Source organism: Bradysia coprophila, assembly GCF_014529535.1.
Source record: "Bradysia coprophila strain Holo2 chromosome X unlocalized genomic scaffold, BU_Bcop_v1 contig_416, whole genome shotgun sequence".
Lineage (NCBI taxonomy): Eukaryota > Metazoa > Arthropoda > Insecta > Diptera > Sciaridae > Bradysia > Bradysia coprophila.
In genome coordinates, this window is record NW_023503334.1 from 887,232 (window position 1) to 900,999 (window position 13,768).

Here is a 13,768-nt window from a genome sequence, read left to right on the forward strand (position 1 = left end):
GGGAAGAGCTTATCAAGAAGTTTTCGTCACTACCCCGATCCCGATGAATTATTCTCTTCAACGAACTAAACTTTTGATGAGTTACTACTTCTGGTGAAACAGTTCCTAATAGGGTGCATAGACCTAAGAATTTAAAAACTTCGCCTGCGGCGCTCTTACTTACATTAAAGTTTGAATTTTGAGTTTGTACAGTTTCAAAGAATGGTACCATTTTTGCATCATCAAAGGTCAATCTTCAAAAAAATTTCGCTCGCTCCACTCGCGAATTTCTTTTTTTATATTTAAGTAAATTAAAACAGAATTTCCGAAAGATTGTTATGCCCAACATATCTGGCAAATTACAACAGAAGACAATATTCCAATGAGTTTTTATCTGTTTCATCAAAGGATGGGGTCGTGGAGTTAACATCTTTACAAACATTCTCATCTACAAATTGATGAGTGAAAATTCATGCACATGAAAGTCACGAAAAGGTTATAGCATTGTAAAAACTAATGTTACACTTAAATCTGCACAAAAAGACTAGAAAGGGCTTGGGAAATAATATTCGCGCCACCGGGCAGTCAATTGCGACTCACCGGGAAATATTTGTCACAATTTTCGGATACCGGGAAGACTTGACTTGGTTACCGGAAAAAAAAAACAATATTTCCATGCACGGGTTCCTACCAGTAACACGAATATTAGGCCCAACGGAGAGCCACTGACATCGACTACAAATCATAATTAGATCTATTGTCTATTGTCTTCTATTGTCGAATAGCAAACACAGAGGGCACAGTATGTTTGATGTTCTCATTCCTAACATACGGCTGGGTGAGCTCCCATTCTTGTTGATGCATGAACAATGTCTGTTGAGCACTCATCTGATTTTAAGACTAACTGGGATTTAACGATGAAAATATTTGTTTATTTTCGAATGATAAACTTAACTGTCGAAGAAGTTTTACATTTTGTGTTTCAATTTAATATTCAGCTTTGTAATTCTGCTGAATTGATGAGAACATTTTGTTGTTAAATTCAAATGGAAAATATCAGTAAACGATAACAAAAAAAAGTATTCTTACGCGTCCATTCAACGCTCTAAATGGATACATGGCAAATAATATTTAACGGTAAATGTCATCAGCGGTGAAAAAATTAAAAATGAAAATTCAGTCTCTCGTTTCGGTATAAAATTTCGAGTCAATCAACGACTTATACAGCAACATATCGGGACTGGTGCTGTCGAACAAACGCACGGACGGAATGGTATCGTTTGTTACCACAACCGCAATGGCAGTTTGGCCAAGCAAATTTTCCATCTGCCGTTTGATATCCGCGTCACGTATGCGTCGCGATGGTTTGATGCCATGCAATTTGACGATAATATGCTTCAATGGATGTTCCACTACATCGGCGGGACATTCGCGTAACAATTTACAGTCAACCACTTCCTCATTCAAGTAGTCGGCGAATCGTATTCGGGCCGACGTTTTGTTTATCCGATCGTTGATCACAGCACGGTAGTACAAATTGTCTACAGTGTATGGAGCCAGGCAACAGCGTGCAGTAGATACGTTAAAGCTGCACTTTTTATAGCTCGATTTTTTTATTGCATTTTCCATACTCTCAAAATTGTCGGTGTATTCCGCAATTATGGGCTCAACGAATAGGTGCAATGTGTCTAGCACTTCGTAAATTTTGCACGAAAACTTTGTCATATCATCGCTCAATTTTATTGGCTTGAACGGCAGCAAACTGAACGATTTCATTGCCGTCGATATTGTGGTTGATGTATCGTGCGGCTGAAAATCACCGTCATAGTCGATCGAATCACGTAGGAATGAATTGGCAACTTGTGCGTCAGCATCTGAATCTTCGACTATAAAGTCAGCCGATAGATCGAAGTCAAATTGGTTCAAATGTTCTTTGACTTTCGCTGCCTCTTTTTTCTTCTCGATTACAACTTTGAATTCATCGAGTGGTATGCTACTTTTGAATTTATCCAGTGGCTTACCACGTTTTCTCTGCAAGTCACAATCTGGAACGGCTTCTTCAGATGACTTTTGCGAGTAGAAACTGTACGTTTCGCGCAGGTTGAATTTCATCTCCATCGTTGGTGAGTTCTCTGCCAATTTTTCAGCGATCAATGTTTTAATCAAGTCCATCACGCCGACTGTCAACGTACATGGCACAAATTCGTCGTCAATGTTATCCTCAACGCGTACGGCAACCGTTTTGTTGACAATGTGATAATGGATGAATTCCAATATCTTTTTGTCCCATATTCCTTTATCGTTTATGGGTTGAACGTAGGCCAGATAATATTTGGTCGTCTGAATGGGAACATTGCCCAGCATCTCAGCAATTCGAAGGTCACATGAGTCACACGTTTCGATGTTTCCATAATCGACGAACATAATCTGAAACAGAAAATTTCGAAATGATTTAACGGATCGTAATTGCGGGCAAGATGCGTTTTACAATTGATATTCTTCTAAAATGTTCACCGAAAAATGGTCACTGTGACTTGGGAAGGATTTTTGTTTATCTATTGCCAAGATAACGTGACTTCGTCGCTCATTTATTTACATCAAATGGAGCGAACAAACGACATTCGTTTGTACATTCGCGATGTCATCATTCAGGAAAACATTGTTTCCCGTCCTTGACATAACAAGTAAAATAACAAAACTAACGACACAATTCGGTATCTACTTTAAAGATGGCTCTGCTTTTTATCAATAATTTTCGGACGGAAATCGCATACAAATTTTCTGTTGATTCGGAGCGGTGACGAAGAAAGGTAATTATCCTCGCGACCTCGTCTTCGGCTCCTTTCATTTGCTAAAAAGGCGTCAGAAAAAAAAATATTTCTAAACTTTCTAAACTCAAGACCGTTACAGCTCACAACGAAGTTTCAATATTGTTTCGTATAATACGTCCTATAACGCCCAACAAACATGTACAGTACAATCAATATGTACGAGCGCGAATTCTACACATGGAATATATAAACGAAATATCCGAAACAACTGTAGAATCGATGCATAATGCTGTTGATCGAATGGTATACCGTTGTCGGTTATACGTTCTGTTCAATGAAATGACTAAGCTGCAGTCGATTCAAATGTCATTGACGTAAAAAACGAAAAGTGTAACGTTTTATTGGAAATTTATTAACTTTGCAGTGAAATCGGAATTTCCATTGAATGGGGGAGCCTTTTCTTAATTGCATTAAACACATTCAGCTAAAATTGTTACACAGCAGACTTTGTCTTATATTGGATGACGACTTAAACGTAGCCCTTCATACGTAATAACTAAATGAATAGGTAAATGAGGAAACGGAACACGTCATATAGCTAGAATCGCTAGAATTATAAGAAAAATGATATTTCATAGATTCAGCGCTTTTGAAATGGGCTGACGATGTCAATGGGAAGTCAGTTTAAAGCCGAAAACATCGTTGGCCTATTCGAAACGCAGCTAAATGAATGTAATTTAATTTTTCTTATAATTAGCTTAAAGTGACATGTCCCGTTCCTGCATATAACTATGCAAATAACGACTAGCTGGTCTGATGGTAGAAATGGAATATTTGTAAAACACAGAACTCACTTTGTACTGATCGTTCGGCAAAATCTCTTTAACAGTGGCACGGTAGAAGCAATTGTCTAAGTAAAATTTCGCCATACACGGTTCGTTCACCACCCATTTGTACGATGGATCGTATTCGGTTTGGCCAATCTTCTTATTTATCGTGTACATCATTTGCTTGAGGAAACTGGATCGAAACTGCTCGTGCAGATAGATGACTGCGTTATTATCCACGTACGTTACAAATCCGTTGAAAAAATATTTTGAAATTGGTTTGGCTGGTAGCCAAGCTGTGACTTTTCTGGTGCAAAAGTTTTGATGATTTGGATCGAGTTCGGCCTCCAAAATGAAATCGTCTTCGTCGAAAGGGATGTGTTTTTGGTTGGCTGTAGCTTGATATTTGGTGACGAGACTTAGTTTTTCGAGCCAATTATTGAAGTCAATCATTTCCTTGTTCATTATGGCTACTGGAATGCAATCCACGATTGTTTCGAACGTTTCGACACAATCTGCGTAGCCCTTTGTTGCGAACGATGAATTGATGTTGGTCCAGGCGATTCCAGGTGCACCTAAGGCATCGTCTTTAATTGCTTTCGCTCGACCCCATAAGTAAACGGGAATTGAATCACTTGTTCTTTCGCCGTGAACGGATATGGCAAATGTGTCGCATTCTTCGCGTAAAATGAACTTGAATTCGTCAATCGCTGACTTTGCCCATTCATTCAATGTGGGTTTAAGGTTGGCCATATGACATTTCATTGCACCATCATCGACAAGACGCAGAGACTCTGATATGGGTGCCAGGTCAGACAACTGAGCGACCACCGTTTGACCATGGTCCCGGATGTAGGTACAGAAATCAATGTTATCCATATTCGATTCGGGAAACCGGATCGATTCAATTCGGCCACGGTACCAACATTTATTCAACTTATTCGATAATTTACCAAACACCAAGCAATGATCACCGGATTGCCACTGTGAAATGGCATTTTCAGTTACTTGAGACTTCATTAAATTCTGGATTTCCGTGTGCATTCTCTTGATCGCGTTTTCGTATTTGGTGAGGGTCACATAAAATTCGCTTGGCGACACAACGTTGAGTATTTTGATCAATTGGCGGAATTCTTTTGAAGCTGGCTTGTTTGTGATGGGTGCAACCGCTCCAGACTCATCTGTCAGCTCCGAGTCGGCGTCATTTCGGCGTTCAACAATGCATTCTCCTTCTCCGATCCATTCAACCAAATTATATTTTGCCAGATAGGCATTGATCTGATAATTCACTGTCTTTTTGACGACGTACAGTTCAATGTTTACCATTCGGTTGCGTATCCCAATCACACCTACTCTCAATGTATTTTTACAAAGTCGCTTCAACTCATCGGTTGCCTCGGAGCACCATACATCTGCATAACCCTAAAATGTAGTAATTTCACCCAATTAAATTTGTCAAAAAAAAAATATTTGACGTCAACGCGCTTACTTTTGGAGAAATATGGGCCAAGCAACACTCGACGACGCCCTCGGGTAGATCAATAAATTGATTTTCCAGAGTGCGGAGAAAACGCCACTTAATGTTCTCGTATTTGCCAACGTCGACCAAAAAAACGTTGACAACACAATTCGGACGATGGGCTTCGATTCGTGCACGATACCAATTCTCATCGATCCATACGCAACATGCCATTTGTAGATGTGGATAATAGACTTTTTTCAAATAAGGAGTCTCGTAATATTCTTGTATTTGTTTGTGAAGCGCTTCTACGTCGTTCACATGATCAATCTAAAAAATTAACAGGAAATTAATGGATGCAACACATCGTTCCACATCGTTTTCTATGCTTTGAAGAGAATAAATGTAAAAGAGAGTCGTTGTGGAATGAAAAATATCAAATTCTGAAGTCATGGAATAAACTAAACTCAGGTGCAAAATTTTAAAGATTTAAATTCTAGCATTGATCCACAAATATTCCACAATTAAGACCCACAAAATAATGAATTGTGTACATATTAGTAAGAGTGAGCGCTGACGGAAAAACCGATTTTCTTCCCGGGAGCAAAATCGGCGAAAACTTCCAGATTTGGAATAAAAAAATTTTTTGTACCGAATGTGAAACATTTCCCGGGAGCAATGCTCCCGTGCTCCCTATGATTTTCCATCAGCGAGTGTGGGATAACGGAAATATTTACCGATGTGATATAAAGTTGAGCCGGTGAAACGATATTCGTCGCTTTGCAATAGGATTCGTCTTTGATCTTATGTTTGACAAACGGAGTACGAGTTTTTAGTCGATCCATGTTTAGTTTCTAAAAAAAAGATTCAGAAATTTTAAAAAGTATGTTTTATTAAATCAGTTCAAAATTAATTAATATTTAGCAGAAATAATGGGTGCACCAAAGTTATGGTCAATTCCAAACTGTTTCTGTTTCACTGGTGTTGTTTCTTGAGTTCAGAAATGGGGATGAACCAGATCCCAGAACCTAGAATTGGTTTTAAACGGAAAGAACCCAAAACCTCCATCTCAAACCATTTCTAAAAGCAACACAACAGCAACATTTCCAGCAAAACAACACTAGTTCAACACTAGTTAGGAAAAGTATCTCAATTCGATACTTGATTGACACAAATAATAGTATTTTCGTACCAAGACAGGAAATGACGATCTTTTAGCAGCAGACCTAAATTTTTCTTAAAGTTTTCCTTGTGCATCGGACAACCGAAATACGATATATTTTGCCGTGATTTTTAGTTGAGAAATGTCAGTGTTTCCCGAACGATATATATTCAGTATGGCGTTTTACTTTACGAGCGAGGGAAAGACTTTTCACTAGTGAGGGAACGGCCACATTCTATACGATCGATCAAATTTAATGTGGTGAATGTAAAGTGTGTATATTTTCAAGTAAATTGATTTTTTTGCCTATTTCAGTTGTCCGATGCAAAAAAAAACGTTGTTCGTACCTCTACAGGAAACGATTTTTTTCTGCACATGCCTGATTTTCCATACTCGCTCCGCTTTCGAAACCTAATTTACACAGACATACGTGAATTTCTATATAGATTTTGTGTCTGATGCCGAATACGGTAAACGTCAGTAAACTAACAAGTGTCTGGAATTCAATGTCAATAAACAGAAAGTGGAAGAGTTTTCTAAAATGAAAAATTCTGTTTTTGTTTGTTAAACATAAATATAAATAAAGGCAAATAAAACGATTGAAATAGTAAAGGAAACTAACATCAATTCAAAATAACTTAAGAAGAGCTTGACGAAATAGCTTTTGGCTAAATAACAGAAGAAAAATTCAAAGGCAAATCGCCAGTCTCGTCTAGACACACCGAAAACGTCAAACAAAAACCCAAAACAGTTTACGCTGCAGCTTTTTGAACGACCTAACTGTGAAGATTATAAGCTCCTAACTGAAGTGGCTACAAAAACTGTGTCGTCATAGATTCGTAGAACTACTTTTTAGATCAAACATTCGTTTTGGTGAGTTCGAAACACTTTGGTACAAAAAACGATATAGTGAAGCATCAATTTTTTGTAAATATAATTTACACGAAGGTTTACAAGTTTCCGCCTTCTCATCTCTATTATCTAACTGTAATCTGTAATACTAATGGTACCCTGGGTTGAGGATGTGCTTCAGAGTCTGGTTCTGGTATAAAATACATTTTTTTACAAATAGAATGTTGGGTCATAGGATAAAGAAATAAGAAGGATCATTGCTGGGGCAGTTTTTTTTGTAGAACTGATATGCTGATTTTGACCACGATTGGTTTCCTACTTGTGTACAAAACATTTGTTTACTTTTTTATTTACATTGATTAGATTAAAATACGTATTTTCGAATACCATATCTATTTATGTTAATATATTGTAGCGGATGGCAGAAAATATTTTGCAAATAATTCAAATTCACACAACTGCGTAATTTTAAATTTAGTCAATTTGAACTCTACGTCATATCATGTAGTGACTCATTGTCTCCTACGGCCATATACACCGAAAAAGTAAACCCTAAGAGTTACGAACTTCCGTCAGCCTTACATGAATCTGTGAGGAAGGTTTTCACGACACAACATTTCCGACCATTGGCTGGTGTCACGAGTTTATACTCAGCCTTCCGTAGGTTTCCGCAATCACAAAAACGTTATGTTCACGGTGGGCTGAGTGTCAAGGCCGGAACGACCATTTGCCTTATTTGATCGAAGGACTTTCGGAACTATTTCCACTTATTGACTCTACTACTTTATGATTAATTCAATGATAGCAGAAATTGTTTTAAATGCTAACAAACATATGTTTTAAGATTTCTCTTTCCATCTAAAATTAGTAAATTTATGTAAAAATATTGTATTACGTAGAAGAAAAATGAATTCTAAGTAGTTGGTACGTGAATTAAGAACTTGATACAAAATAGTTAAGTTTTAAGGGCCATCGTTTCACTTTTTCTTGCGTTTTTATCCATTGACCCAGCTTGATCGTTTTGAATGTACATACGTTGTGTTGTTTCATCATATTTGGCGATAAATTCCACAAAATTTTGTGAATTTTTTTCGGAGTCCGAATTTTAGGGATTTTGTTGCCAATAACAACTGTCCAAGTCAAACATTTTCTTGTGGAATTTTGAGCCGAATGTGTAAACAGAAATTTAACGAAAATTGATTCTTTCAAAGCCCATATGTAGTCTACAATAACATTCCAGCACAATTCTTAAGACGGTGCATGGGTACGCTAAAATTGTAGCCTACATTAGAAGTAAAGAAAGAAGTAAAAACATAGTTTCGAGTACAAATGTGTCAGCTTTGAATAAAAAATACGATTGTCTGTGGAAAATTCATCCCTTGTACCCTCTTAATGCAAAAAGGGCAATGTTGTGAAAATGTAAAATTTAAGTAAACAGCAACCAAGAGGTTATTTATATTTGGTTTGAGCGCATAAATTAAGAGTCAACAGCTGTTTGAACTATACAATTTCAAGGCTGATAAAATATATGCAAAAATGGAAATTGTAACATCAATGACTCACTGTGTCAACATCCAAAATCCTGTATGTAAAAAGAATCAGTTCATATCCTTTTGTCATTGTTTTTTTTAAGATGTATTGTACATTAGTATTCCATAAAATTTTGCAGGGCCTATTTTCGATAATAAAATTCCCGAAAATTCCTGAATTCTGGTCTCTCTTAAATACTATCGCAGTTAAGTCGATTTAACTCAAAAGCATAAAAAAAGCTTTAAAATCAATGGAGGCCACTTTGATCGATTGTGATTTTAGGAAAACAGAGAAAACGTGACTGTTGTGAGACGTGGTCCATGACATACAAACAAGAGAAGATGCTGAACTGCTTTGAAAGAAGAATCTTAAGATCGATATGTGGACCAGTATATGAAGCAGATGGTTGGAGAAGACGAACGAATATGGAATTGTCCGAAATTTTTGGAAGGAATTTCATCACAGCTGCAGTAAAATCAGCGAGGCTCCGAAACGTGACTGTTGTGAGACGTGGTCCATGACATACAAACAAGAGAAGATGCTGAACTGCTTTGAAAGAAGAATCTTAAGATCGATATGTGGACCAGTATATGAAGCAGATGGTTGGAGAAGACGAACGAATATGGAATTGTCCGAAATTTTTGGAAGGAATTTCATCACAGCTGCAGTAAAATCAGCGAGGCTCCGATGGGCAGGGCATGTGGCTAGGATGAATGATGAACGGACTGCCAAGAAAGCCCTCGACAGGAAATTTGAAGGACGTAGATCCATAGGGCGACCACGGAAGAGATGGATAGACTGTGTGGTCGAAGATACTAGATCATTGGGGGTCGCGGATTGGATAAGTCCGGCCGAGTACAGGAACGAGTGGAGGAAGTTAGTAGTCAGCCAAAACCCGCTTGGGTTGACAGAGGCTGCTAAGTAAAGTAAGTAAGAGAAAACGTGACGGAAAAATTAGGGAATTTTCTAAAGTAGGCACTGATTCTAAATCGGGAACTTAGAAAAATAATGAAATTGCAGTGAGTTTTTCTTCGTTCGGAACATATTTGAGATTTTTTAGAGTTTTAGTCATCGATGTTCCCAGTGAACCAAGTGTTATGATATTTTGGCGCAAAATTTGAAAATACCTCATCGAATTCAAATTTCTCGCCAAAGTTTCATAGACTGGGAAGAACTTAATTGACTGGGAACATCGATGACTTTTAAAACTTTGATAAATCTATAATTAAAGAAGAACACATTGCAATACAGTTGCGCAGACCTGCAATTGAATAAATCAAGGAAAATTGAGACGGTCCCAAAACCGTTAAAACTTAACTTCACTCTGTGCTGTGTACGGGGTTTTTTAAGCTCTTAATCTGATGACGGTACTCGAAACAAAAAAACGTGTTTTCCATATACTTCGTTTGAATATCAAAATAATACTTATGTACTATCAACCACAATATTAGCATAAAGAGTCAGGAGGGATACCATTTTCTTATTTATTATTCAAAAATATTCTGTAAAATATTTTTCTAACAAAATCAATCGAAACAGTTGCTACGAAATTTTCGTATAAAAATGAAGGAAATGATGGTCAAAGTCATCAGTTTAAACAGTATTGTGGCTGAAACAAATTCAAACTAAAGAAAAATGAATAAAAGTGCCTTTGCGATCATCCTTTTCATTTCGCTCGCGGTAGCGGTAAATTCGATTTTCTAAGAAAATTTTGTCTGAATTTTTTATAACTGTGTTTCATGTCTAGTGTATTGCTGCCCCTGAACCAGATCCAGAAGCGCATCCATGCTTTTGGTGGCTTCTTTTAACTACAACAACTACTACTGCAGCACCAACAGCATCCGTTAGTGTTTCCGTAAGTGGATCCGGTGGATCGGGTGGATCAAAAGAATCAGGATCGAAAGGAGATTAATAGTACTGACGACGGTAATCTTTTATTGTGACTTCACTTCCGACCGAGCAACCCTTTAGCAGATAACGTCTTAGTTTGGACATTCTTATTTTGACGAGCTGGAAGTTGGTAGACCGCTGAGGTCAAAATAACAATGTTCAAACAATTACCTAAGTAATATTACTTGCGAAGCCCCGCGGAAATGAGAACTACCACAGATGTTATCATTACCGTGGGGTGCTGCGAGTAAATAAAATCCGCAAATTTGAATCTCCCTGTAAAATAAATTTTGTTGAAAAGTAAAAAATTTGTATTTCTTCTTGCTACCTAAGGTTTGTTAGGAAGAACTTGAACGATTGTTTACTTGCTGTAGTTACAACCGAATATCAGGGATCCAGATTCAAGTGTGTGTTTAATTTCATCGTAGACTATTACTACCACCCTACCACCAGGATGATTTAAGACATCGAACGAATCAGAGCGACATGTCTGACTAGCTATCTATGACCATCTCTGACTACCAGTTTCTTATAATAAATTAAAATCGTCAATAGAGTCCTCAACTTCGAAGAGAATTGGACCAAATTTACTGACTAACGGTCCATTTCAAAGTTCACTTACTTTTTCACGCATCATTTGCCGATGGAGTTTGTTCTCCGATTCGTTGCTAATTTTTCGTGCTTTGGCGAAGTTCAAATAGAGCAACGTGTCCTCAACCGATGTCGGATAATCAAGATGAACAATAAGGTCACCAGTATTTTCTTTGGCATAGATTATCGTAGCACGCTTCCTAAAATGGAAAAAATATAGTTTTAGTTCCTTCGAGAAAATTTCACTCCAAACGACAAGACAACCACTTACTCCAACGCCATTTGAAGAATGAGCTCCTTGCATTCATCACTCCATTTACCTCCCGTCGGTTCAACGTTGCAAACCGTGAACGATGAAGAAGATTGCGGAATTGTTTTCAAGTTGTCGGAAATCTGACGAATGCTGAAATCAATGACACGGTCATATAGTAGTCCATTTTGGGCATAAAAGTAGCATTCTCAAAAACAAGTGTGATTGATTGTTGGTGATGAAAAATTTTAATCGCTGAATTTAGTTAGAATCTAAAGTCAGAAGTTCTTAAAGTTTCAGCAGAACGAAGACGAAGGGAGACGCCAAAATTAGAAAAGAATACATTGGAAGTAACGAATGATGCGGATGAATTCACTTACTCAAACTGTGAGTCACATAGTTCGCGGCTAATTTTTGATTAGTCTTAGAGCTTAACTTCTCGAAGATTTTGATTCCCCTCCGATGGTCAATAAGCGAAGTGTGAGTTACCTTTCACTGGCAACTTCTGACAAAAATTCATAAAGGGCGATCGCCACATAATTTTGCGGGACATCTGAATTATGTCGAAAAGGCTGCACAAATAATTCCGTTCACACGATAAATGAAGCGCCAAAATAGTTGCAATCAATATCCTTATAACGTACACATTAAAACTCTCAACAACAACCAACCACAAATAAAATCAGATTGAATCCACCACAACTATAATCAAACTTACTGGTTTAACATCACAGACACATGCCGACCGTGATCAACCAAGTACAGTGTAATCTTTGTTTTCTGTTCCGTAACGATTCCGCGATGCCATTCACTCTTATTATTTTCAAAAACCAAGTACATTTCGCCGACGACAACGGTGCTGGGTGGTTTTTCTACCATAGCACTTTGGTTACACTGTCGTACAAATTCATCGGATCGTTCGATAAAGTCAAAATCTTGCACATAAAATATCATCGAATCGGATATTTCGCTTATATACACCTCACGCGATTTAATTGTCGGTTCGTGTTTCGGCTTATGAACGCTTTGCGGTTTTACCGTTCGTTCCAATTTTATCGATTTTACCGGAGAGTCTGGCGCACCAATCAACGACTCTGACGATATATCTGGATAATGAGATGATGCCTCGACGTCGGTTGGTAGTTTCTTCGCCGTGAAAAACGTTTGCATTTTCGCATAGAATTCCAAATTTTCGAAATTTATTTTGCACAAATCCTTCAGATCGCAATTTGTCTTGTAGCTGTTGCTGTTGAATCTGTTGAAAAAAGCAGGTATTTCCTTTTGCATTTCTTTCTACTACATTTGGTTCGAACAGTTACCTGAATAAATTGTGATCGAATTGGTCAACATCGAAATCAATCATCAGCGTTTCCAGGAAGGTCATAATTTTGTTCAAAAGGGCTGAAAGGTCAACATCTTTCGGGGTGACCTTTCGAAACTGCTTTATGTTACTTATAGCTCCCTGCAATGAAAGACAATTTAATTCAAATCAATCAATCAGTTTGGTTTTAGCTTGACTCACAGCGATCAAACTGCCGCTGACATCGATCGAATTTTGCACGTTATGCAATTCTTGCAGAGTGACAAGTGTTCGTTTCTTCAATTCAGCATAAGCTTCATCTTCCAGATTTTGGAGTATGGTGTGGTATGTCTGGAATGTTTTGAATATGTCCTGGGCTGTTGCAGTGGCATACTGGTCAAGTTTGTCGATGCATTCCACGGTGCTCTGGAAGAAATAAATTAGATTTAGTGCTATAAGGTAAAGTACAGACGTTATGGGAAAAAATTTCATTTGGTTTTATGCAGCTTCAGTTTCGTGTTATTTACAATCAGAATGTATCGATTAACCATTTTTTAAAAGGAATATTCCTTTATAACGAAATATAAAAGAAGTGTAGGAACTGCAAGAAGTACCGGCGACTTACTGAAGAAAAATTGGGTTAATGAAAAAACTAGTCGTCGTTTCAACAGGACCTCATCGTTTCTTCAGTAAGTCGTTGATACTCATGTTATCGAATTTATCCATTTACTAAGAATAAGGCATACATCAAATTCCTTTTTGGGATATCAAGAACATCAATTTTGATTTTTCTGTACATCAAATTCGATTTTGGAAACAACTTTCTTTTTTAGAATACAAAAACTATTTTTTGGGTCTATCATGCCTACAGATTATTAAAAATATTTTTTGAGGACATCAAAATCCATTTTTGACGCTATCTTATAATTCCATGCTATTTCTATATGCGTTGCGGAACGCACTTTCGTTTTGAAAACTGCAATGTGGAGGCTCATGTTCACATCTTTTACGTAAAATTTCCATTAGGCACTAGTTAGAGAAATAGCTGTGTTGTAATCTCTAAATTAAGATTACTTCCTCGCTCTTAAAACAATGACTTTAGTTTGCAACATACGACCAAAACAACTAACTGAACTACCCTACCTCACTGACAAAAA

General features: G+C 37.4%; 1 protein-coding gene and 1 long non-coding RNA gene across 2 annotated transcripts in view; one reads left to right on the top strand and one right to left on the bottom strand.

The window, feature by feature from the left end:
- Positions 1 to 886: 886 nt before the first annotated feature.
- Positions 887 to 13,768, bottom strand: part of LOC119069932 — a 74,400-nt gene continuing 61,518 nt past the window's right edge. The window contains exons 5-13 of the mRNA XM_037174156.1: positions 12,834 to 13,037; positions 12,631 to 12,773; positions 12,030 to 12,566; positions 11,333 to 11,464; positions 11,093 to 11,261; positions 5,774 to 5,890; positions 5,067 to 5,366; positions 3,605 to 4,999; positions 887 to 2,406 (exon numbers count right to left, since the gene is read on the bottom strand). Of these exons, the coding sequence (XP_037030051.1) occupies positions 1,156 to 2,406; positions 3,605 to 4,999; positions 5,067 to 5,366; positions 5,774 to 5,890; positions 11,093 to 11,261; positions 11,333 to 11,464; positions 12,030 to 12,566; positions 12,631 to 12,773; positions 12,834 to 13,037 (4,248 nt within the window). The 3' untranslated portion in view covers positions 887 to 1,155. The remainder of the gene's footprint in view (positions 2,407 to 3,604; positions 5,000 to 5,066; positions 5,367 to 5,773; positions 5,891 to 11,092; positions 11,262 to 11,332; positions 11,465 to 12,029; positions 12,567 to 12,630; positions 12,774 to 12,833; positions 13,038 to 13,768) is intronic.
- On the top strand, positions 10,133 to 10,778 carry LOC119069937. Its single transcript, XR_005086434.1, has 2 exons — positions 10,133 to 10,266; positions 10,328 to 10,778. It is a non-coding gene; the product is annotated as an uncharacterized LOC119069937 (long non-coding RNA).